Source organism: Lemur catta, chromosome 5, assembly GCF_020740605.2.
Source record: "Lemur catta isolate mLemCat1 chromosome 5, mLemCat1.pri, whole genome shotgun sequence".
Taxonomy (NCBI): domain Eukaryota; kingdom Metazoa; phylum Chordata; class Mammalia; order Primates; family Lemuridae; genus Lemur; species Lemur catta.
In genome coordinates, this window is record NC_059132.1 from 74,264,999 (window position 1) to 74,289,455 (window position 24,457).

General features: G+C 37.7%; 1 protein-coding gene across 1 annotated transcript in view; it reads right to left on the reverse strand.

Annotated features, from left to right (window-relative positions):
* The window catches only part of SH3D19 (SH3 domain containing 19), a 161,582-nt gene that overhangs the window by 11,440 nt on the left and 125,685 nt on the right, over positions 1–24,457 (reverse strand). The window contains exons 8-15 of the mRNA XM_045552110.1: positions 22,436–22,543; positions 18,714–18,826; positions 13,532–13,593; positions 12,243–12,507; positions 9,410–9,478; positions 9,103–9,243; positions 2,709–2,781; positions 1,634–1,764 (exon numbers count right to left, since the gene is read on the reverse strand). Of these exons, the coding sequence (XP_045408066.1) occupies positions 1,634–1,764; positions 2,709–2,781; positions 9,103–9,243; positions 9,410–9,478; positions 12,243–12,507; positions 13,532–13,593; positions 18,714–18,826; positions 22,436–22,543 (962 nt within the window). The remainder of the gene's footprint in view (positions 1–1,633; positions 1,765–2,708; positions 2,782–9,102; positions 9,244–9,409; positions 9,479–12,242; positions 12,508–13,531; positions 13,594–18,713; positions 18,827–22,435; positions 22,544–24,457) is intronic.

The window sequence follows — 24,457 nt, forward strand, 5'->3', positions numbered from 1 at the left end:
AATCCTTCTCTTATTTGCTGGAATAAGCACATTAATATCATTCTACTTCTGACTTAGTTTTCTCTATCTCATGTTCTCCACATTGAAAATTACAGCTGAGAAGGACTTGAGATAGAAACCAGGCATCAGGTATTCATGCTGTCATAGCCCTATTACATCTACTCCAAGTATTGGTAGGATTCTGCAATGCTTCCCTGAACCCAAAATATTCTTTCCATATTCATAACTCTGTAATATTCTTTTCTCTTCAATGTGAATAGAGAAGGGAGAAAAGAATTCATACTTAGTGAGCATCTAATAAGTGGCAAGCACTTTATGTAATACCTCATTTACAAGGCTCAGTAGAGCTGGGTTGTAATAAAATATTTGGCCATAATGCATGCAGTCTGAAACTACTTAAGGCTCTGAGATTTATATTAAATAAAGCAGGGCCCTTCTTGATAAATTCTAAAGGTTCGAAGTTTTAAAACAATTTTTTAAACTTGTGGGCTTAGAAGTAACACTCATACCAATAATGTGGCAAATTCAGTGATTGATTTCAGTGTTGTAATTGTGCTTGCTAAAGTACTGCTTCATTGGGCAGAAGAAAAATGAGGAAGAGTGCTAAAACTAACATTATTCTTAATATTAATTTAGAGAATGTGGTTGAATTTCTCCAAAGAATCAGGGCATATATATACTGGACAATTTTTAAGACCTACATTTCATAATCCAAGAGACTCAAACTCATTTCTATTTGAAAAAATATAGATCTTTTGTTAGACTTGTTTTCTAAATTTCGGATGTAATGGAAAATTACTTGCTTTTTTTCCTCCAAATAAGCTGTTAATGCTGAACTATTCAGGATAGCTTTATTGGTATTTCAGGGTATCAATAAGTTGTATCAGGGACTGAGTCATACTCTTCCTACGACGTATGACTGCAGGGGCAGTCTGTTCAAGGGGCAGTCTGATTTTACCCCCATGTTTCATGGACTCCTGGGCTTAGCGTGTAAAGCTCCAACATACAGATAATGCTTTCACAAGTTAGGTCATGGGAGTGTATAAAATTCTGATGCTTTAATACAATCTTCCCAATCAACTTAGAAATTATGTGAGAAACCATTAATGAACCACTATTTCCAATAATACCTTACCTTAGTATTCCCAAGTTGATTTTTTTTAAAAGATGGAGCTAAATGGGAATGGAAAAGATGAAAGAAACCCAAAATAAAATGCATTCCTAAGAAAAGAAGTGGTATCATAACCTCAGAAAACAGCTATGCAGGACAATCTAGTACCATTCAATCCCTGTTTGTTTACTAAATGTCTCAAAGAATTAACATATATCTTTAAGTGCTTAACAGCCCCCCAAGAACAGCTGATTCAGCAGTTTACCTGTAGTGGTGGTCTTTCACTTGAGGATTTCAGATAGCACTTATGCATTAAGTTCCAAAACCCCATAATATAATAATAATAATTAACCACTACCTAATCGAACAAATCTTTATTTTTGAATTTTTCAAATGCCAAATGAATCAATGGAAGAGAGAGAACTAGAACCAAAGAATCTAAGTTTCTGGTTTTTTCCAACCTACAAGTCACACAGAAACCACTGAGTATATGACCAATTAAAATAAGCACGATCCACTTACAATTACTTTGACGTAGTTGGCAGGAAATATGCCAATCCGGTTTCTACAGTTCCCTCTGTACCAATCTCTATCTATCTTTTCCAAAAGATAAACAATTTCTCCAGAAGTGAGGTTCAAATCATCAACTTGCTCTGTAATATAAAATTAGTTATGTATGATGAATTACGCTGGTTGCAGATTTGATTAGATCACGAAGTAGCATTTAATTCTGTCCACTGAGGCAATATTTTCTACTGATTGTGAGAACAGATTATACTAATCAAACTGAATTTTTAAAAAATACTATTCTTTTTTTTTTTTTTTTGATATTGTTGTTATGAGCTCCCTTTTTAAACAACAAATTAGACATACTTACCATGCATTCAGTCATGGGAAATGGTTTAAAAAAACACTGTGCTGGCCAATGATTCCTACTGTGCCAATATAAACCCCTTGCTGAATACACATTGAACGATGAAAGGGTTTTATAGACATAGTATAATATTATCGTTATTCAATCATGCTTAAAAATCATTTCAGTTTCAAATACTAACTAAGGGAATATTACAGTCGGCTCTTTAGCAAGTAAATTTACTTTCCATAATAAAATAAAAACCAGTTTATCAAGTGGATAAAAAGGAATTGTAAATAAATCTGGAGTTTATTTGTAGGCTTGGCTATAGAGGGTATTTAAAAAATGATTGCAAAAATATTTATATTTTGATCTCCTAGGTAAGTAGCAGCTGAGACAACTCTTATGACAGAAGAACTTCACTTAAGTTAGAATTAACTGTATTACAAATGTAAATTAGTACCTCCTATTTTGAAAGAGTTAAAAAGTTTGCAACTGGTAGGCAATTTGCTGTTGTTCATTTGTAAGGGGAACACCCTCTCTCTTTCTTAGGGAGTTTCAAAGCCAAAGGTATGTAACCGAGCTTTCTGGAATGACTGGGTGCAATCAATCCTTCCTGAAGGTAGAGTGCTGGATAAGATGACTCCTCCAGTCTACGACTCTATAGGCAAAGAAAATGAAGAAGGAGGTCCCAGCCTTGCTCCTGGATCTATGGCTCTACCATTTTATTATTTATGTTCTTACCTGCTGGAAAATCATGAAGAACAACAGCGTGAGGAGCGCTACTGTCAACAGGCTTCTGAGCGCGGCTTGGATCCTTATGGGGAAAACAGGGCTGTGAATGAAGCGTGCAGGATAGATGGTAGATTTATTATACACTCTGAGACCAATTTTTTTCCCTCATTAGAGTCCTCTTCGCACAATTACATTGTAAGTTCAAGATGCAAACCACACAGTTGAGCCAAACAAGGGAATCATTATCAAGTTGAAAAAGAATGTGTCCTTGCCAAGGGAGGACGAAAATAACTCTTAATTATAATATCCCCTAGCATGTTTTTTTTTTTTTTTTAAACTGAGAGAATAAAGCAAAAGGGAACTGCTTAATTTTTTTTTTTTTAAACAGTACCTATTCTACCTTAAAGCAGGGGTTTTTGACCTCTTTCCCTTTCAAGAGTAGTTTTTTCCCTTAAACTTTTGAACAGGACTAAACCTTAAGAACAGAGCTGACTGGATACGGTGGCTCACACCTGTAATCCTAGCACTCTGGGAGGCTAAGGTGGGAGGATCACTTGAAGTCAGGAGTTTGAGACCAGCCTGAGCAAGAGTGAGACCCCAGTATCTACTAAAAATAGAAAAAAAAATTAGCCAGTTTTTGATAGGGTTGTTTGATTTTTTCTTACTGATTTTCCTGAGTTCTAAATAGATTCTTGTTACCAGTCCTTTATCTGATGTGTAGTATGCGAAAATTTTTTCCCATTCTGTAGGCTGTCTGTTTATTCTCGTGACTGTTTCTTTGGCTGTGCAGAAGCTTTTTAATTTAATCAGGTCCCATTTATTTATTTTTGTTGTTGCTGTGATTGCCTTAGGGGTCTTCTTCATAAATTCGTTGCCTAGGCCAATGTCTGTAAGAGTCTTTCCTACATTTTCTTCTAGAATTCTAATAGTTTCGCACCTAAGGTTTACGTCTGTTATCTACTGTGATTTGATTTTTGTGAGAGGTGAAAGCTGTGGGTCCTGTTTCAGTCTTCTACATGTGGCTATCCAGTTTTCCCAGCACCATTTATTGAATAAGGATTCTTTTCCCCAGAGTATGTTTTTGTCTGCTTTGTCAAAGATTAGATGGCTGTATGAGGATGGTTTTATATTTGGATTTTCAAAACCACAATGAGGTATCACTTAACTCCAGTGAGAATGGCCTTTATCAAAAAGTCCCAAAACAATACATGTTGGTGTGGATACGGAGAGACAGGAACACTCATACACTGCTGGTGGGACTGCAAACTAGTGCAACCCCTGTGGAAAGCAATATGGAGATACCTTAAACAGATTCAAGTAGAGCTACCATTTGATCCAGCAATCCCATTATTGGGCATCTACCCAAAAGAACAAAAGACATTCTATGACAAAGATACCTGCACCCGAATGTTTATAGCAGCACAATTCACAATTGCAAAGATGTGGAAACAACACAAATGCCCATCAATTCATGAGTGGGTTAGTAAAATGCGGTATATGTATACCATGGAGTATTACTCAGCTATAAGAAATAACAGTGATATAGAATCTCTTTTGTTCTCCTGGAGAGAGTTGGAACCCATTCTATTAAGTGAAGTATCTCAAGAATGGAAAAATAAGCACCACGTGTACTCACCAGCAAATTGGTTTCCCTGATCATCACCTAAGTGCACATTTGGGAATAACACCAACTGGGTATTGGGCAGAGGTGGGGGGTGGGGGGTGGGGGGAGGGATGGGTGTATACCTACATGATGAGTGTGATGCGCACTATCTGGGGGGTGGACAAGCTTGAAGCTGTGACTCGGGGGGATGGGGGGGGCATGGGCATATATATATATATAGCCTGAACTTTTGTACTCCCATAATAAGCTGAAATAAAAATAAAAGAAAAAAAAATTAGCCAGGTATGGTGTTACATGCCTGTAGTCCTAGTACTTTGGGAGGCTGAGGCAGGAGGATCCCTTGACCCCAGGAGTTTGAGGTTGCATAAGCTAGGCTGATGCCACGGCACTCTAGCCCAGGTGACAGAGCGAGACTCTGTCTTACAAAGGAAAAAAAAAAAAAAGCAGAGCCTTAAAATTGCGTCTTCATTAGGATAGGAAAAGAAGAAAGTCCTGCGACTTATGCTCTTGCCTTTTGTAATGAAAACAGCTAATGACTCTCCACAAAAGTATAATTCACAAAAAGTAAAATCCATTTCATTCATTACCACTTAACTGAATGCTTTCTCTCAGTTGAAAGCAATGCTACCTCCCATGCCTGGCCTGCATTTTGTATTTAATCTGAATGGTTTCTTCAACAGTAATTCTAAGTAAATTAGCAAAAAGCATCTAATATTCTCTACCTAGCCAATTGTCTAGATTGGCTAGAGGAGAGAGTAAAGTTGAAGAGTGACCTTTTCTTACTGACAACCAGTTGTTATTCTTAGTTTCTTCTTATGTACAACTCTTTATATGAAGAAACAGGCTTATCTACATCATCATTATCATTATCATCAAATCCAACTAAAGGATATTATTTGGAGTCATAACTTATAACTCTTTAACACTGACAAACCTATGAAATAAATGAAGGCAGATTTTTCAGTTCCTTTTTGTCTCTTCATCTCCTCCAATAACTCTTGTCCCCTTTAGGGATGTCCTGACACTTCTATAACCTCTGCCCTTCCTCTGGCCACGATGCACTGGTTGATGAGAACACACTTTCTCTATTTCCACCCTGTAGCACTTTTGTTTGGATCTTTTCTGAGTCTCACCAGCTCTTTCAACCAAAAGGCAACCACAAAAACAAAGAGTATTCTCAAGTTAGGTGAACCGAAAGGTAACTTAAGAAAGTAATGGCTGATGTAGGTTACTATGTTAGCTTGCCAAGGTAACACTAATGTTTTCTGCTGAATACTTTTCTCTAAATAAATGAGCAACATGGAAATTTCAGGAATTGTGAAAAGGAATTATGAGATATTTTAGGTCTGGAGTGGCTTTTAAAAATTATCATTTATATAATCTAATATACATGTATGTGTATGATTTTTATTTTTTCCAATTTATATCTGTGGAGAAAAAAGAATGACCATTCCATAAATGGTGTTAGGCTAGATGGCTATCCATTTGGAAAAAATGAAGTCAGAGACCTAACCCACACCAAACACAAGCATGAATTTTTAAATGGACTGGAGATCTAAACATAACCAAGCCTGGGAGGGAGGGGACAATAATTTATGTTTCCCAATTATAGTTTCCCTTCTCTGCCTTCAATGTGTGGATGTCCTTGGCAATGCTGCTCATGAATCTGGCCCGGCAGGTGAAAAGCAAGAGGAATAGGCCTGATCAACACTATGGTGCTCACACGGTAGTAATATTCTTCAGGAACTGTGGGCTTGGAGGTGGGTAAACTCACAACTGATGGATGCAGTGAGCGTGGTAGCCGGGAAAAGGCATGCCTCAAATCATGGTTTGGGTGTGGCAAAGTCATAACATGTAACCAAAGTGTTTGTAGCCCCATAATATCCTGAAATAAATAAATAAAGAAATGAAAGAAAGAAAGAAAGAGAAAAGAAAGAAAAGAAAAGAAAAGAAAAGAAAAGAAAGAAAAGAAAAGAAAAAAGAAAAAAGAAAAGAAAAGAAAAGAAAAGAAAAGAAAAGAAAAGAAAAGAAAAGAAAAGAAAAGAAAAGAAAAGAAAAGAAAAGAAAAGAAAGGAACAGGCTGGACAGAGTTGCCCACAAGGGGTCAGTACAATTCAGACCACACCACCGGGGTGCATATCTAGTAGGTGAATCTAATACAGTTCAAAAGTCTTTTCTAATATGACTACAATTGCTAATACAAATGGTTTTATAATAATAAGAATAGCTAATATTTGTTGTTCATTCACTATGTGCTACTCACTGTGTTAAATACCTTGTATGCACTAGTTAGCTCATTTAATTTGTTAAACATCCTTGAGATATAATTCCCATTTAAAGTGTACATGGTTTTAGTATATTCACAGAATTGTGCAATCACCATAATCTAAGTTTAGGACATTTTTAACACCCCAAAAAGAAATTTCCTAGCCTTTAGGAGTCACTCCCCATTCACCTTCCTCTCAGTCCTAGCAACCACTAATCTACCTTCTATCTCTATGGATTTACCTATTCTGGACATTTATGCAAACAGAATCATACAGTATGTCAACTCTAAAGACAACTCTGTGAGGAGTTAGACTTATTTCACACATTAAAAAACGAAGTTTAGACCAGGCACGGTGGCTCACATGCCTGTAACCCTAGCACTCTGGGAGGATGAGGAGGGAGGATTGCTGAGGCCAGGAGTTTGAGACCAGCCTGAAGAAGATCAAGACCCTGTCTCTACAAAAAATAGAAAAATTAGCAGGGTGTGGTGGTGCACACCTCTAGTCCCAGCTACTTGGAAGGCTGAGGCAAGAAAATCCCTTGAACCCAGGAGTTTGAGGTTGCAGTCTGCTATGATGATGCCACTGCACCCTAGCCCGGGCAACGGAGAGAGACTCTGTCTCCAAAAAAATGAAGTTAATGAAGTTAAGAGAGGTTAAATAACCACTTAAGGTAGTGGAAGGGGAACTGAAACCCAGGTCTGGCCTCTTGACCATGCACCAGGCAACAACCTCCCACTCTTCTCGCAACTGGTAATGTTTAGTATTTTCTGTATACCAAGTTAGGGGAAAGTATTAATATAACACATTCTTAGAGATATTGACTGTAAAACTAGGCTTTCAAATAGGTAAGTTCTATTTTTATTTTTCTTTTTTTTTCCGAGACAGTCTCGCTTTGTTGCCCGGGCTAGAGTGAGTGCCGTGGCGTCAGCCTAGCTCACAGCAACCTCAAACTCCTGGGCTTAAGCGATCCTTCTGCCTCAGCCTCCCGAGTAGCTGGGACTACAGGCATGCGCCACCATGCCCGGCTAATTTTTTCTATATATATTTTAGTTGGCCAGATAATTTATTTCTATTTTTAGTAGAGACGGGGTCTCGCTCTTGCTCAGGCTGGTCTCGAACTCCTGACCTCAAGCGATCCACCCGCCTCGGCCTCCCAGAGTGCTAGGATTACAGGCGTGAGCCACCGCGCCCGGCCTATTTTTCTAAAAAATATAATGATAACCATGAACCCAGAAGCATAAAGGAGGATTCATTTCATCACCACCAATAGTTGGCCATCAGAGGCCAACTTTCTGCACATCTATAGTACAAGATGAGAACGTGATGTTTAAAGTGGAAAAAACTTTGGACTATTATAAAAGAATAACTTCTAATTTTTTTAGCTTCTATTTTTCACAAAAGAAAGCTTTTTGGCAGTATAACTCCCACTGTTACTATCAGTGTGTTCTGAAAGAGGAAGAACAGCCATGACAGATAGATAATGCTGTAACAAAACACAGAGAAAATGAGTAATAGAAGAACATTCCCCGTGTGAACTAAAGTTAGAATATTCATATGCCAGCTGCAATTAGCTTAACACATATCTTCATTGCTCTCCAAAATACAAATTTTTAGTTTCTTAGCAAACTTCAAAAGATAACTACTTTCTAAGAGGAAAAAATTGGACTATATTATGAAAACTAGGATGAATGGCAAACCAAATACTTTTATGTGGGTTGAATGATTGATGGGTATTTTTCATATTTACCACATTAACAAACAGTGAAAATTTAACTGGATAATTTAAGGACCGCTTTTAAAAATATACTTCTATATATTGTTCAACAACATTTTTCTTCTCTCTTTTTTTAAGACAGAGCCTTGCTATATCACCCACGCTGGTCTCAAACTCCCGGCCTCGAGCAATCCTCCCACCTCAGCCTCACAAGCAGCTGGGATTATAGGTGTGAGCCAGCGGGTATCGGCCCAACAGCATTTTTCTTGTTAAATAACTTTCAATAATCATTGTATTTTCCCAGTTTCCACAAATTTGTTAGGCCTAAATCGTGACTTGAGGTTGTTGGATTACGTTTCATTGTTTTATAAGCTATAATCAGAGAAACATAGTTAACATTAAGCTTAAACCTTAAAGGGGGGGGGTGCTTTTTAATGTCAGACTTCAATTCTGCTAGGAAACTAATCTCTGGCACTTTGGGAAACATGTTTATATATTTAAAAAACAAATAGCTCTCACAGTTGATAATAAACGACTGAGTGTTCTGCCTGTGAGTCAGTACAATATGAAGATGGCAAAACACATGGTAGTCACTCTTGGTATCAAAGTGATTAGTATGGCAGTGGCAAGTCTCTTAGAAGTAATTTATTCTAAAAATGAATAAAATACTAATGTAATTTTTACCATGGTTGAAATAAATGTGCTAATAAAAACCTGAGGATAAGATATAATTAATAGTTCTATGAAATGTGCTGCCACGTGTGATATGAGGGCTGTACAATATTAATTCCTTACATTTGGTCTGCTTCTATGATGTTCATCAAGTGGAGTAATAATCTTCATCTGAGACAGGTGGACTTTGCCAGTATCTTCTCCCTTTTGGCATTCCAAGTAATTATTTTCTGCCTGCTTCAGCATCACAAGTACGTCCCCACGCTGTAAGGTACAATACCACTCTCTGAAGCAATTATTATTTAATAAAACATTATTACTTTTTTCACATTTTAATCTTTGGAGCCTAAAGCATTTAATAATGTGTAATAGCAATGACAGAGGCCAGTGATTTTTTACATTAGTCTGTCAAGAAAGAGCTCTACTTTACCTTACAAGAGAGATCTCCGGGGTTTTGTGGGACAATGTCTTCATTGGCAATTCCATGAGGCACAGACAGCTTAAAATGTAAACCAATAAAAGGATTATTCACAATCAAATAACCTCCTCATAAGTTGCTGATCATTTAGGGATTTGGCATGTGTACCTAAAGTGCAACTTCTCCAGCAGTTAAACTCTTTATCTGGTTTCTGCCAGATCTAGTGGGGCCTGCCATTTCTTATGGATACTAAAAGCTCTTGGGAGTTTAGCCCACAAAACCATAAGCACTGAATGTGGCCTCCCTTTAACACCCACAACCAGAAAGTTCCATTCTACAGGGCAAGGTCCACCAAGTCCCGTGGGGGGCTGAAGGGTAAATACTTAGTACCTGATCCCACAGCTGAGCAAGGCACTCAAGTCTTTAATTCAGGGTTCTCATAGCGGTTGCCTTTTGAAGGCTGATACCTATCAGCCCTCTGTGTACTGCCTGCCTGACTGCTTCCATTTATCTTGAACCTTCTCCTAGAGTCTCTCTGATACCAAGTGTCTACTTAAACCCATTTCACTGCCTGACCCCAGACACTTTCTGGTCCACTCAGCTCTGTCCGATCTGAGAATGGATTTTACATGTGAAACTCACCTTGGCCAGGAGCCTCTGTTCCCTGCTCTGGTAATTTTAGCTGATGAGTGCAGGTTGGAGGGTCTGTACAATATAAAAGGCGTACCCAGGGAATGCAACCACACAAGCTCACTTCCAACATGGGAAGGGAGGCTGCCTGGGCCCTTGGATCACCCAGAAGTAAAGATACAGAGTGCAAGGGTGTGGCCCTGTAAGGCTGGGTGGGGCGGTGCCAATTCCCAGAATGTCTAGCAGAGTCCCAGGGCTTTCACTGTACCCAGATTCCTGGCTTGCAATTTAATGGTAGGGAAAAAATGGGAGATCTAAAGAATTACTTCATAATGAGACATACCACTCTAAGTATACTATCATTTGAATATATTAATTTCTTTGAGTTTTTAAAATCCTTTATTGACATTATACAACTATGCTAAGAACCATAAGTGAAATCTGGTTCCCCTGAGTAAGAGCTTTTAACATAGAATGGCCAAATCAAGGAGGTACTACAACTAGTAACAGTATTTTCATCGTATGGCATAATGGTTAGAAGCACGAGCTCAGAGCCAGTAGACCTGTGTTCAAATCTTGATCCCACCATTAACAGGCTTTGTGACCCTGGGCAAGTGACTCAATCTCTCTGTGTCTTACCTTCCTCATTTGTACAACGGGGATAATAATAATATGTACCTCACAGGGTTGGTATGATGAAATGAGTTATTTAATATATATAAAACGCTTTGAACAGTACCTGGCTCATAATTAGTACTCAGTACACATCAGCTACTGTTTTTATTTATTTATGAAGTAACCTATCCCAAAGAACACCCCTGGGTTTTAGCAATTAAAATTTCATCAGTTTAAATGAATGTGAATATACTACCCTCCTTCTTATCTGTCTATACCCTCTTTTAAGGAGGATTTTTTAAAAACCCTGGACAGATTAAAGAAAAAATAATTTCTAGCTCAATGATGGAAATGTAAAACAATATAAAATTATTAATCGCTGTTCTTGTTAGGAGGTACTCCATCATACCATTGTTTAAAAAGTGTAAGCAACCATCTGTGTGCTTTTAATTCTCTCCCCCAAAAAGAAAAAAAAAAGTGCAAGCAGTCCCGCTCTCATTATCATTTTTATTTGTTTTAGATTTTTTCAGGTTAACCAGACCAAAGTAGAGAGCAGAGCAACTTTGTTTTTCAACTATGGAAAATGGAGACAAAGTTTTAGGTCATTTGATGAGAAAAACATTCAAAGAGAATAAAATTCTTACAATATCTTAACTATCTCAATTATTGATGCAAACTTGTAACTGGTAGCTATTAAATGGACCATGATAATTAGGCTTACAAAAGGGAGAAATGAGAGAAAAACCATCCATCTTACTAAGAACTTTCTTTCTGCATCATTTTAAATTTTATTCATCAGACAAAGCAGCTATAAGATATAAACTATGGGCCGGGCGCGGTGGCTCATGCCTGTAATCCTAGCCCTCTGGGAGGCCGAGGTGGGTGGATTGCTCAAGGTCAGGAGTTCGAGACCAGCCTGAGCGAGACCTCCGTCTCTACTAAAAATAGAAATAAAAATAATCTGGACAACTAAAAATATATATAGAAAAAAATTAGCCGGGCATGGTGGTGCATGCCTGTAGTCCCAGCTACTTGGGAGGCTGAGGGAGTAGGATCGCTTAAGCCCAGGAGTTTGAGGTTGCTGTGAGCTAGGCTGATGCCACGGCACTCACTCTAGCCCAGGCAACAAAGTGAGACTCTGTCTCAAAAAAAAAAAAAAAAAAAAGATATAAACTATGATTTGACTATTACACACTGTTTGCCTGTATCAAAACATCACATGTACCCTATAAATGTATACCACTATTATGTACTCATAATAATTAAAAATTTTATATCAAGATCTAGATTGAGATATATATTCAAAGATATAATCTGTCAGTTACTCCCATTAGCATAACCTACTGGGTCAGGTTTTTCAGAGTTCCCGTTTGGTCAGGAAGACAGCAAGTTATAATCTCTGCCTGCCCTGTTTCCTCTTTCCCTACATTTCTCCTAGTTATAAAACCCAGCTTTAAAGACCTAGGTTTTATTTTCACCTACTTACCAAGAGCATTCTTAGGGACAAGGGACAATTATTTCACCATCTTTTCCTAAGGAATCTTATATATACTTTAGGACAAGCCTCTTGACCACAAACATTTTTAAGAGCTAAATTTACCATGTATTTACTGTAGAGAGGGTGTCCTGGTTTGGGGCGAGGGGGTAGCACCGGATCTTGATTTTTAAAGACTTGACTCTTGGCTTTTGAGAGTCCAGATGCCAAGTTACTTTGTTTTTTCTGAAGATCCATGTCAGAAGAGGACCGATTAAAAGGCAGTTTTTTATTTGATGCTCTGGTCGCAGAAAGTTTGGGGGGAGGTGGTCTCTCAGGGGGCACCTTGGGAGGAGGTTGTCGAGTTGAAATGGTTTTTCCATTTACAGGTCTGAAAGTCAATGTAGGAGCCATGAGTCAGTGTTTTGATCAGTATCAGATTCTGTTCTGTCCTTTCTTACAGACACACACACACTTACACACACACACAGAGCTTTCTGCTAGTGGAATACAATTTACTGAAACATGCAGGGTATGCTATTTTTGAGCAAACAACTACTGCATTAAACATTGTATTATTAGAGGAAATGCCACGATGTTCCAGCTTCCTCTTATCTTGCACTAGAGATTCATTAGTTCAAGACAAACAAGTATTTACTATCATGAGCTCTCTAAGGCCCCATTTGCTATTAAACACACCATGACTATTTCAGGAAACTAAGCACTTTCTACCAAAGTCTGAGATGAAAGCTTATAATAAGATATCAGGTATATGTGCTGGGGTCTTTCACATGATTAGAAAAGGAACATCAAAATCCCCTAATATTCATGTTATAGGAGTTACTATTAAAACTCTAATTTAGATTAATATAAAGAAAGCCAGTTCTGAAAATGGGATAGGACAACTGTTACTTTGAAAGCTTTTCCTTAATCCCTATGATAGAAATAATTTTCAACATAGTAATGTCTTCCAATAGCATTACAGCCTTTTGTTCAAACAGCTCTGGAACTAGGAGGCAGCTCACTTCTGAGCTCACAAAGCCTGTCTCCCTTGGAAATGCCAAAAAACCAGGCCTGTCTCTCTTTACCGAGCGGGGCGGAGGAGACAGTGTATGTATTTCAGAAATGGAGTTGTTTTAGGTTCAGAAAGGAGTCTTACTCATTTGTTTCAGGAAAAGTAATAGAGATCCATGTTTATGCTCTACGAGTTTTCGGACAGTGTTAAAAAAAGGTGCAGAGATTCCCACAGCCTGCTGTCAGAAGCAGACTGTGGGCCAGTGGCCTGGGTGAATTCATGAAATTATTTTATCTCTAAAAGAAGATGTATGGCCAACAACACTCAGTCTTGGTGATAGAAAAGAGAGTTGGGTCTCTGAGTTATTAGTTTTTCTCTAACTTTTCACACACTTACTTACCTTGGTGGCAACCTTGGGGGTCCTCGCACAAAACCTCCTGTATGACCAGTGTGGCTGGATTCCTGCAAGTATCAGAGAATACTTTTTAGTTAAGGTTAATCCCAAACAAGAACTTGTCAAGAGAAATTTTGGATAATTTTCTGGCTGGGTCTATAAGTAGAAATGTAGCTGAGTTATAGAAAGTAGCTTAAAAGAGTTTCCAATCTTAAATAATATTAACTCCCTCCTACCAAAATTATCCATGTCCTAATACAAGTAAAAACACTGAAAGGAATAAACCAAGGGATCTGTTGTGGATTACAACCTGACCAACTGCACTGCACAGTTATGTACCTAGTAGATTCATGTCACATTAAGGGATGGTGTTTAAATCACAAGAGGTAGCATGGTAACAATTTAAGCAGGCACCGAAGGGAATTAAAAAAATATATGGTCTTTATTCATCCCATGATCACACGTAAGAAATACAATGCTTTTAAGTTTAAACACATAGCAAGTCAGGTGGCTATTAGTTTGTTTTGCTTTGAACAGGCAGTTCTTACCTGATCATTGGTTTTTGGAGGGTTTTGAACTAGAAGGACGTGGGAAGAACACAAAAGAAGTTTAAGGGATGGCCTGAAAGGAAGGCATGTGAGGATGAATAGAACAGGTCCAAGAGAGAAGAGTGCTTGACCACTATAGCAAAGGGGTTGGGATGGTCTAAGAAGAGTTTTGTAGGAAAGAGGAAAAGAGTACAGGGGAATAATGTGAAAAATAAAAGACAGGTATAGTTGGAATGTTTTATCCCATCAGTAGATGAGAGAAACTAGAAGTGTGGAATTAATAGGAAGACTTTTGTAGGGAAAGGTATTCAAACTATCTTGTTTAAGTAGGTTTTCTGAACATGTGATAGCTCAAGAACTGGGAAATGAATATAATACATGGAAAATATTTTCAGATCTCCTGTTGAGTGGGAAGCTAAAGGATCTCAAAGCCAAAACTTCAGTTTTTTGGGGAAAAGCCCTCACTAAATTCTTCTGATGGTCTCTTTTTTTTGCCTTTCCTACTTTCTAAGTCCCCAACACTGACATCCAGGAAATAATATTTCTTTAAGGTCTCATAAGGGTAAAAAAGCTAGCTCTTTAAAATTATACTGCCTTTTGTTTTGGTAAAGGAAGCCTTATTACAGCTTGGGAATCTTTGGGCTAATTCAGACTGCTTTATTCCTTCTTATCTTATAAACAAGCTAAAACTCACTTTCATGATTTTTAATTCATATTGAACAACTTTTCCTTAAATACCAAATGATTAATTGCCAATAAATGAGATCATTTAAACATGTTTCAATGTTTTAAAATCCCATTTTTAAAAACAAATTAAGCTTGCCCTTAAGACTTGGTTTCACTAACGAGTTCAGTTAATGTAGTGAGGCAAGTCACCAGCTCATAAACCCTGCAATATTCCAGAATATGATCCATGCCTTACAAATACACTTCTGCCTCTGTTTCTTCCTGATGAATATTGCTCTAGTATTTCAAAAATGCATTTATTTCTTTGGCCACCTTTAAAATTAAAATAAACAAACACACAAACTCCAGCAGATAGGGAGAAAATTGTATTGCTTTTCTCAGAATTATAGTTGTTCAATACCTTAATAATTAAGAAAAAATTAAAAAAACATAGATGTTTAAACCTGACATGGAAAGGTAAAGACGACATACGGTACAAAATACATAGCAGATGATCCAAATTTTGTACCAAATATTAGTAAGTATTCCATGGGTTGCGGTATCTTTACAGGAAATCTTAAATATCTTTTTAATTTCTCGTTTTTTTACAGTGTGCAAATTTTAAATCAGAAAAAAATAGTATATTGAAATTCCTTAAGGATGTTAGGCACATCTTGAAAGGCATTGCCATATCTGACATACTCCAAATACTGAGAAAGGAGACAGTTCCTGTAGGAGCCACTGTCTTAGTGTTTGCTCAAGTCTGGGTTTGTGCCCAGGTTCTGCCAACAGTCTTTGAAAGATTATTGATTCAGGATCTCCTCCTTTTCAGTATTTCACACATAACTTGAAGCCTCTCTGCATCTGCTTTTTGGTAGTTTTTCTCTAGTTCTGACATCCCTGAACTTTGGTTTGTAATGTGTTTGGATAAACATTTTAGTTCCTGCTGAAGTTGGTTTTCCTACTTGTACTTTCTCTGCAGAGTCCATCTTTTTGTTCATCTGCACTGAAATTATATTCTAATTTTCAAAATAATTTCCCAGTTTTTTGCCATACTTTTAAGAAACAGTTATTTATCCCAAGAATTACTGAGCAGCCTCCAGAGATGTTTCTTCTTTTCTTTCTCCAAGAACTTGTACCACTTCTTATGTCCTGAATTCAGAATCAGCCCGTCTCCTTCTTCCACATATAGAATGTGTTTGTTTTCATTAGTGAGCTTCTGTGCTGTATCTTTAATTCCTATGCATACTACACAGCAGCTCCTGACTGTCCTCCCATACTGTTGGCAGCCTCCTTGGGGGATGCTTAGGAAGCCTTGCATTCCCAGGTGGGCAACAGGGCACACAAAGGTGTCTGCTCCTGCTGACAGAATGGTTCCAGTGGTTTCTGATGTTCTTCACTCTGTGGTTCCTCATCATTTAAATGAAGAAAGTGTGATGTGGCAACTCAGCCATCTTATCCTGAGATGGAAAGTTCCCCAGATTCATGGCAAGAGAAAGAGTAAAGGGTTTTTGTCCTGTGCCATGGTCAGGAGACGTAGTTGGCAAAGATCATGGCTATCCCGATGGGTCACTACACTGGTGCAGTGTTCTTTCTAGAGACCCTCATCCACAACCCTTTAGTTCTTATGGCCTTTGGTCTAAGATTCATTAACTATAATTCTCAAAAGGAATTTCTTAGGCATAGATTTGAGTTTCGGGACCTAAAAATCTACACGTGTGACTACACGCAAATCATTTCACTTGCGGTCTGTTTTCCCATCTCTTCTTCCTTCAGACTCAGTGTGCTATTAATAGTATGCGTTTATTTCATTCAGTACAGAATGCTCTGACTCCCTTTGTAAACAGTGCAGGACAGGATTTCTCTCATGTTGTCCACGTGAGGTACGAACACAATTATGAATATAGTATCTTTCCAGATGGTTTAGTTTACTTTAATTTCCTTTTCTGGTTGTTCTAAAATGTGGGAGTCCCTTGTAGATAGCTTAACACTAAAGTAATAATACCCAATATTTTCAGTAGAGCTTTATAGTTTACAAGGCCCATCTCATCACTTAATAAATGATGTATTTACTTATTCATCACCCTCTCGCTCCTTTTTATAAAACAGAATAGAAGCCAGTAACCTTCTCAAGCAACTTTTCCTCCTTGGAAATTTGGGATTTTCCTATTCAGCAATAGTACAGTAAGGGTCCTACTATCCTCTTTTGGGCTTTTGTGGCCCAGTTTTAATAAAAATTTATTGCTAAGTACTTTAAAAATCCAAGTGATCACTAAATTTTAATTCGTTCTTCAGGAAAATCTCATTAACTTGATATTGGTTAATTTAATTTAATGTCTCCTTCAAAGAAATTTCTCTTCACCAGATGATTAGGTGAGTTTGCCTGTATAATAAGCATAGTTAATGCACAATGTAAAACTATTATGAGATTTGAACTGAAAATTTGGTTCAAGGACTTTAAGAATTGATTTCTCTCAAAATAAGCCTAAAAGATCATCTACCACATGGAAAATTTAAAAATGTATGAGGGAATGGTATTGAGGTTGAAATAAAAAATACATATATACAAAAGATTCTTTGACCACCATCTCAACAAGTACACAGTAAAGCTCTATACTTTTAAATTAAAAAAATAAATTTTTTCTAAAATTTCAGATTAAAAAATTCTTATGGTAATTATCTTAAAATTATGTCACTTATTGGATATTTTAAATAAAAACTGACTATGTGACAAAATTTATTTCCACAAATATTTAAGGTTTTTAGAGATTTTTAATAACCCCCCTCGTTACTAGTGTCATTTAAAAGGCAATGTTGGCCAGGTGCCATGGCTTACACCTGTAATCCTAGCACTCTGGGAGGCTGAGGCAGGCGGATGGTTTGAGCTCAGGAGTTCGAGAACAGCCTGAGCAAGAGCAAGATCCCATCTCTACTAAAAATAGAAAGATTTATCCATATTGTTGCACATATCAATAGCTTATTCCTTTGCATTGCTGAGTAGTATTTCATTGTATGGATATTTCTCCATCTATTTGTCCATTTGGTGTAGATGGACATTTCAGTGGTTTCCAGCTTCTACGAATATTCATGTATAAGTCTTTATATGGACATGTTTTCATTTTTCTTGGGTAAATACCTAGAAGTTGAATGGCTGGATCTGGTCAAATGGTGGGTGTATATTTAACTTTTCAAGAAACTTCCTCCTCATCTTTCCAAGTAGCTGTACCATTTTATAGTCCCACCCAGCAGTATAGGGTAGTTCCAGTTGCTCCATATCCTCACTAACACTCTGGTGCATAAAGAAACTCTTAGGGGTGACAACTATGTTCAATATCTTGATTGAAGTGATGGCTTCACAGGTGTATACAGATGTTAAAAGTTACGAAATTTTACACTTTACATGTATGCAGTATATTATAAATTAGTTGTATATCATAAATTTACTTAATAAAATACTTCTTAATGTGTTTTTTTCACCAGCCAAAGAAAAATAAATAAAAAATAAATAAAAATAGAAAGAAATTATATGGACAGCTAAAAATATATACACAGAAAAAATTAGCCAGGCATGGTGGCACATGCCTGTAGTCCTAGCTACTCAGGAGGCTGAGGCAGGAGGATTGCTCGAGCCCACGAGTTTGAGGTTGCTGTGAGCTAGGCTGACGCCACAGCACTCTAGCCCGGGCAACAGAGTGAGACTCTGTCTCAGAAAAAAAAAAGGCAATGTCATTACATCAGCATAGGACAAATTATTTTATAATGAAGTACAATGAATTGGCCTAATCTCTCTATGGGGACTTTTTAAATATTGAAAATCACATTAAATAAGTACCTGGAACTTAGAAACTGGTTTCTAATAAAGGGATTTTTTTTTAAATCTAACCAGTAGTAAAATAATTTAGACATCAGCTAAGTATTTAAAATTAATGCATGGCTTAGTCTTCAACTTAATACAACCTATAATGACTACTTACCAAGTTTCTAGTTCTGTCAATATTACTGAGTTTTCCAGATACTATACTATAAGTGTTTCCAATAGGTTTTTCAGCAGGGAGAGGAGGTGGGCTTTGTGGATCCTCATGTAAACCTGGAAAAAAATAGCATTAATTCATGAATAATTTCTAGTCTTTGGAATTCCAAAGAATAAAATGATTACTGCTTGGTTCCTTGGAAAAGTGGCTATCATAAAAGACCCACACAAAGAATATACAATTAAGCAGATGAGAAAGAGCTCCCACCAAACCTCAGAAAATTGATGTGTTAGTTGACATCAGTTAATTTTATTATACATTTTGTAGAGAGTGAAAATAATAATAAATAAATACAACAGTAATCAGCATTTGCTAAGAACCTTCTATGTGCCAGGCATTAAGTTAGGCACTATATTTACATACATTTCTAGAACCAACATCTACATGTTAGGTTTGTCCAGTCCACTAGCCAGTAGCCACATATGGCAATTTAAACTTAAATCTTAATGAATTAAAATTAAGTTAAATTAAAATTTCAATTCCTCAGTTGCACTAGCCATATTTCAAGTACTCAATACCCACCTGTGGCCAGTGGCTACCAGCATAGAGTTGGAACATTTCTATCTTTGCAGAAAGTTCTACTGGACAGTTCTACACTAGATAATATCCTACCGAGTTTACAGATGAAGAAACTGAAGCTACAAAAATAAATAAGCTATCCAAGATCTTAGAGCTTGTAATTGTCAGATGCAGGGTTTGGAACCCAAAAGCCTGTGCTCATTCTAGTAAAGAATGCTGCTTCTTGGCCAGGTGTAGTGGTGACTCACGCCTGTAATCTTAGCACTCTGGGAGACTGAGGCGGAATTGCTTGAGGTCAGGAGTTTGAGACCAGCCTGAGCAAGAGCAAGACCCCAACTCTACCAAAAACAGAAAAAATTAGCTGGGCGTGGTGGCACAAGCCTATAGTTCTAGCTACTCAGAGGCTGAGGCAGGAGGATGGCTTGAGCCCAGGAGTTTGAGGTTGCAGTGAATTACGGTGACACCACTGACTTCTACCCAGGGGAACAGAGTAAGACTCTGTCTTAAAAAAAAAAAAAAAAGAATGCTGCTTCTTAACAGGTGGTGTATCCCACTCAAAAATAATTAAATGTGTTTTCTAATTCATTAGCTCCAGATTAGTGAATTACCCTCAATTAAACAAACAATACCTTTACATCTAAACCACATCTTTATCTCAGTGATAGTGTACCCCTAACTTATTTTAAAAAGAAAAAAACAAAGCTGACCAGATTTAATTAGTAAATCTGTGTGCCAAAAACACTTGGAGAGAGGATGATTGCAGCATACTGAAGGAGGCTAAAGCCGCCTTTTACACTGTTCGGTTTAGGCAATGAAAGAAGATGGGAATTTTTTTTCAAATGAACATCCTCTACTTCCATTTCATATGAAAAACTTATAACAAGAGGATGATTTGTCAGGTTTCTGTTTTATCCACAGACAGGAAAACACTCTCAAAGGGAGGAAAATACTCAGGCCAGCTACTAGGAAAACAATGATTTAGAGACAGGCATGCTTTCTTAGTGAGAGGCAGGGCTGCTCTGGGAATTAAGACATACACAAGAACATCCAACTCAGTCATCATCTTGAAGACTTTCTCTGTGCTGCAGTTTCCTTATTCTTACGAGAAAATAATGAATCATTTAAGATATAATATTGTGACAAATATTTAAGGGTACAAAGCAGTAATATGAAAGTAGACAGGAAATAGCTTACTGGCAGGAAGGGAGATAGGGATTATCTGGTGTGGGTGCGTATGGGATGATGGGATATGCAGGTAGGAGATTTCCAATTTTAAATAATATAGTCAGGGAAGGTCTCACTGACATAGTGGCATTTGAGCATCTGGAGCTACACAGATGTCTGGAAAAAGGCAATCTAGTCAGAAGAAACAAGTCCTGAGGGAGAATGAGCTGACAGGTTCAAGGAAGACCAAGGATTTTTGCACCACAAAGCTATTCCTTTCTTCCCTTGTCCATTCCAAGTTCTTCTGGTACCAAAAGTCTCATTCTTTTTCCTCCCCAACATATATGCATTGCTTAATAATTGTAATAATAAAATTCTGGGGAACTCTTTGTTTTTCTTTGAGACAGAGTCTTGCTCTGTTGCTCCGGATAGAGTGCAGTGGCGTCATCACAGCTCACTGCAACCTCAAACTCCTGGGCTCAAACGATCCTCCTGCCTCAGCCTCCCAATTAGCTGGGACTATAGGCATGCACCACCATGCCCGGCTAATTTTTTCTATTTTTGGTAGAGATAAGGTCTTGCTCTTGCTCAGGCTGGTCTGGAACTCCTGACCTCAAGCAATTCTCCCACCTCAGCCTCCTAGAGTGCAAGGATTACAGGCATGAGCCATTGCTCTTGGGAACTGATTTTTCATAAAAATAGAAATAACTCTCTAGAAATCATTTTGTCACTTCAGTTCTCTCACACCTAGCAGTACAAATTCAACTTTCTAATAGTTCCTGGAGATTTTTCAGGATAATAAAGGTGCTTCCTCAGCATATCCTTTTCAGGATTTGAGAGTTACTAATCCAGTTTACAGGTGTGCATAAAAAGTAAACACAGGGCCGGGCACGGTGGCTCATGCCTGTAATCCTAGCACTCTGGGAGGCCGAGGCCGGTGGATCGCTCGAGGTCAGGAGTTCGAGACCAGCCTGAGCAAGAGCGAGACCCCGTCTCTACTAAAAATAGAAAGAAATTATCTGGCCAACTAAAATATATATAGAAAAAATTAGCCGGGCATGGTGGTGCATGCCTGTAGTCCCAGCTACTGGGGAGGCTGAGGCAGTAGGGTTGCTTAAGCCCAGGAGTTTGAGGTTGCTGTGAGCCAAGCTGACGCCACGGCACTCACTCTAGCCCGGGCAACAAAGCAAGACTCTGTCTCAAAAAAAAAAAAAAAAAAAAAGTAAACACAGCAGGCCTAAAACTGTATATCCTTAGAAAGTCCTGCTTACAAGATTGGTCCTTGGCTGGCATCTGGGAACTTGGACTTTGGGATGGTTCCCATCATTCCCAGAACTGATAAAATAGAAGAATATAGTTTATGCTGAACACCAGCTTTCCTTCTGGGAATCTGGAATTTTGGTACATGTCAAAATTTCTCGGAGTGCCTATGTGACCAGCCAAATAGGCATGGAGTCTCTAATGAGCTTCCCTAGTTCACATTTCACATGTGTTATCACAACTCATTGCTGGAAGAATGAAGTACATCCTATACGACTCCACCAGCACAAGACTCTTAGAACTTTTCACCTGGTTTCCTCCAGACTTCACCCCATTTGCCTTTTCCCTTTGCTGAATTTGCCTCATATACTTTTGTTGTTATAAAGTATAGCCAGAATACAAACATATGTTGAGTCCTGTGGATCCTCCTAGAGAATCGTCAAACCTGGAGGCACTAACATGGGATACTACAGTTGTTCTGAGTTTCTCAGTCTCCCTCTATTCTCTCTGCCTAAAGGTAATACTAAAGAAAAATGAAATCCAAACTTACTGTACTAATTCTCAAAGAATTGCAAAAAAAACAATTTGCTTTTAAGTGTCCTTGACTACGAATAATAATAAATGTTAGATTACACAAATTTCAAAAGCAGACATTGATAAATTAGCATATATTTCTTCCAGGCTCTTGAAGAAGCAAATAAAGAAGGCAGAGAAGTGCTTACATTTTCCTGGTTTGGCTGGAATTCGAATTACAGTGGGCTTCCTGGTGGGTGCTGGTTGAACTGCTTGTTCTTTTGTTGGTTCTGTTTTTGTGGGGAGCTGAAAGGGATCTAATGAAAAACATAGTTTATTTTGCATGTTTTAGTTAACATGGACTCAAACAAAAAACCTCATTCATATTTTAAGAGTCATATTTTTCATGCCCAAGGGAAAACTATTCATAGATAAACAAAATCTCAGTTTGCAGAGACAAAAACAAAGTTGGCCCTCATAAAAGGAAATAACTTAGTGCTCTGTAAATAATTCATACGGCTTTTCTTCTCTCTGATGAGAGAGATCCAAGATGATATTGAATTATGTAGAAGCTATCTTTCAGGAGAGAGTAATCGTTTCATAAGTGTCCACCGGAAAATGAGGGGCAATTCAAACGAGGAGACAACCTTTCCTACATTCTGAAGCCTTCCAGATCCCCCAGAAAGGAGGGACTCTCACCCTCTATATCCCCTGTGCCTGCACCAGAGGAACATTGGCTCACAGGGCTCACCAGTGGCCGTCATCCTACGCAGTGCCATGCTTGTCACGGGGAAGGTGCTCAGCAGTCTGGCATTTAGTAGTTTAGTAAAACTACACTTCAGTAACATGAAAATGAAAAACATTTCATCCCAGAAATAAAATAGGACATGTCTCTTCAAATATTTAATTTTGGGGAAAGGATGTATGCCTTGGAATTTCTCCATCTTAACTGTTTTATTTTAAATCGACAGTGTATGCTTAGGAAAAGTATTTTAAACACTAGCACAGCTATAAAACCTTTTCACTGAAAGAAAACAGTCTTTTTCTTTCATGTAAATGTTCTTTTTAGTGGTTTGGAAAAATGACTATAACATTTTTTAAAAGATGGGAAACCTAAAAATAAATAGATTAGCAAAAATAAAAGAAAATGCTCTATAATAGATACTCTGTACAGCACACAGGATCTCCTGAGGCCGCCTTTGCCTTTATTCAACAAGAGGCAGAATGAGTATGTGCTGTAATTCTGCATCTGTTCTATGGATCTTGCCTGTAGGGAGATACTCCCTATAAAACTCTGCACTCCATAGCCCCTGTGATGAACAGCATTTACATTCTGCCTGTTACGAGCTGCAGTTCAATAAGTACCTTTTTGCTGACCAGCTCTTTGTAGGATGCGTGAAGAGCTGAGCTAATAAGAAGCCCTTTCAGCAACCTAATACTTCCCCTTCCTTCCACCCAGCTCTCAGGCAATCCTACCACATATATCCTGCCAAAGGCATCACTCTCACTAGTCACTCGCTCACGTATTTATGTTTATTACATTCCAGTAACAGTGCTGGGTGAGGAGATACGATGATAAACTGCAATCCTATTTTTAGTTTCTTATCTACCACCTAAAAAGACTCCTCAGACAGCATACTAGCTAAAATAATAGTTACTATGCTACTGAGAAAAAGAGAATTTGATGACCCCTCTCTGGAAACCTATCAGCTCACAAGTGATGTGAGTCTTAAGTCCAAAAAGCCAACTCAAGATTTTCAAAAGAATAACATCAAACTCAAAAGAAAAGACTACTGTAATAATAATAGAATTTTCTTCCATTGTAACCTATGTCCCTTCCCGCCAAAACAAACAAAACTCCTATTTTTAGGTTTAACCAAATTCCTTAATTCCTTATTTTGTTATAGCTCAATTTTTTACTTCAAAGTAATACTTGTTGTAAAATGGGAAACATTAATACATAAAATAGAAAATCTCTTGTCATCTCTCATGTATTGATTATTATTTAAAATTTGGTACATCTTTCTACATATTTTTTTCTATAAATATGATGTTATTTTTATATAGATATTTTGAAAACCAAAACCAGGATTATTTTATATCAATTTCTTTGTAATTTGATTTTTCACTTTTGTTCATTCAATATTGACTGGGTGCCTACTCCACATCAAACACTATTCTAGATGCTGGGAATACATTAGTGAACAAAGCAAAGAACTCTGCCTTCATGG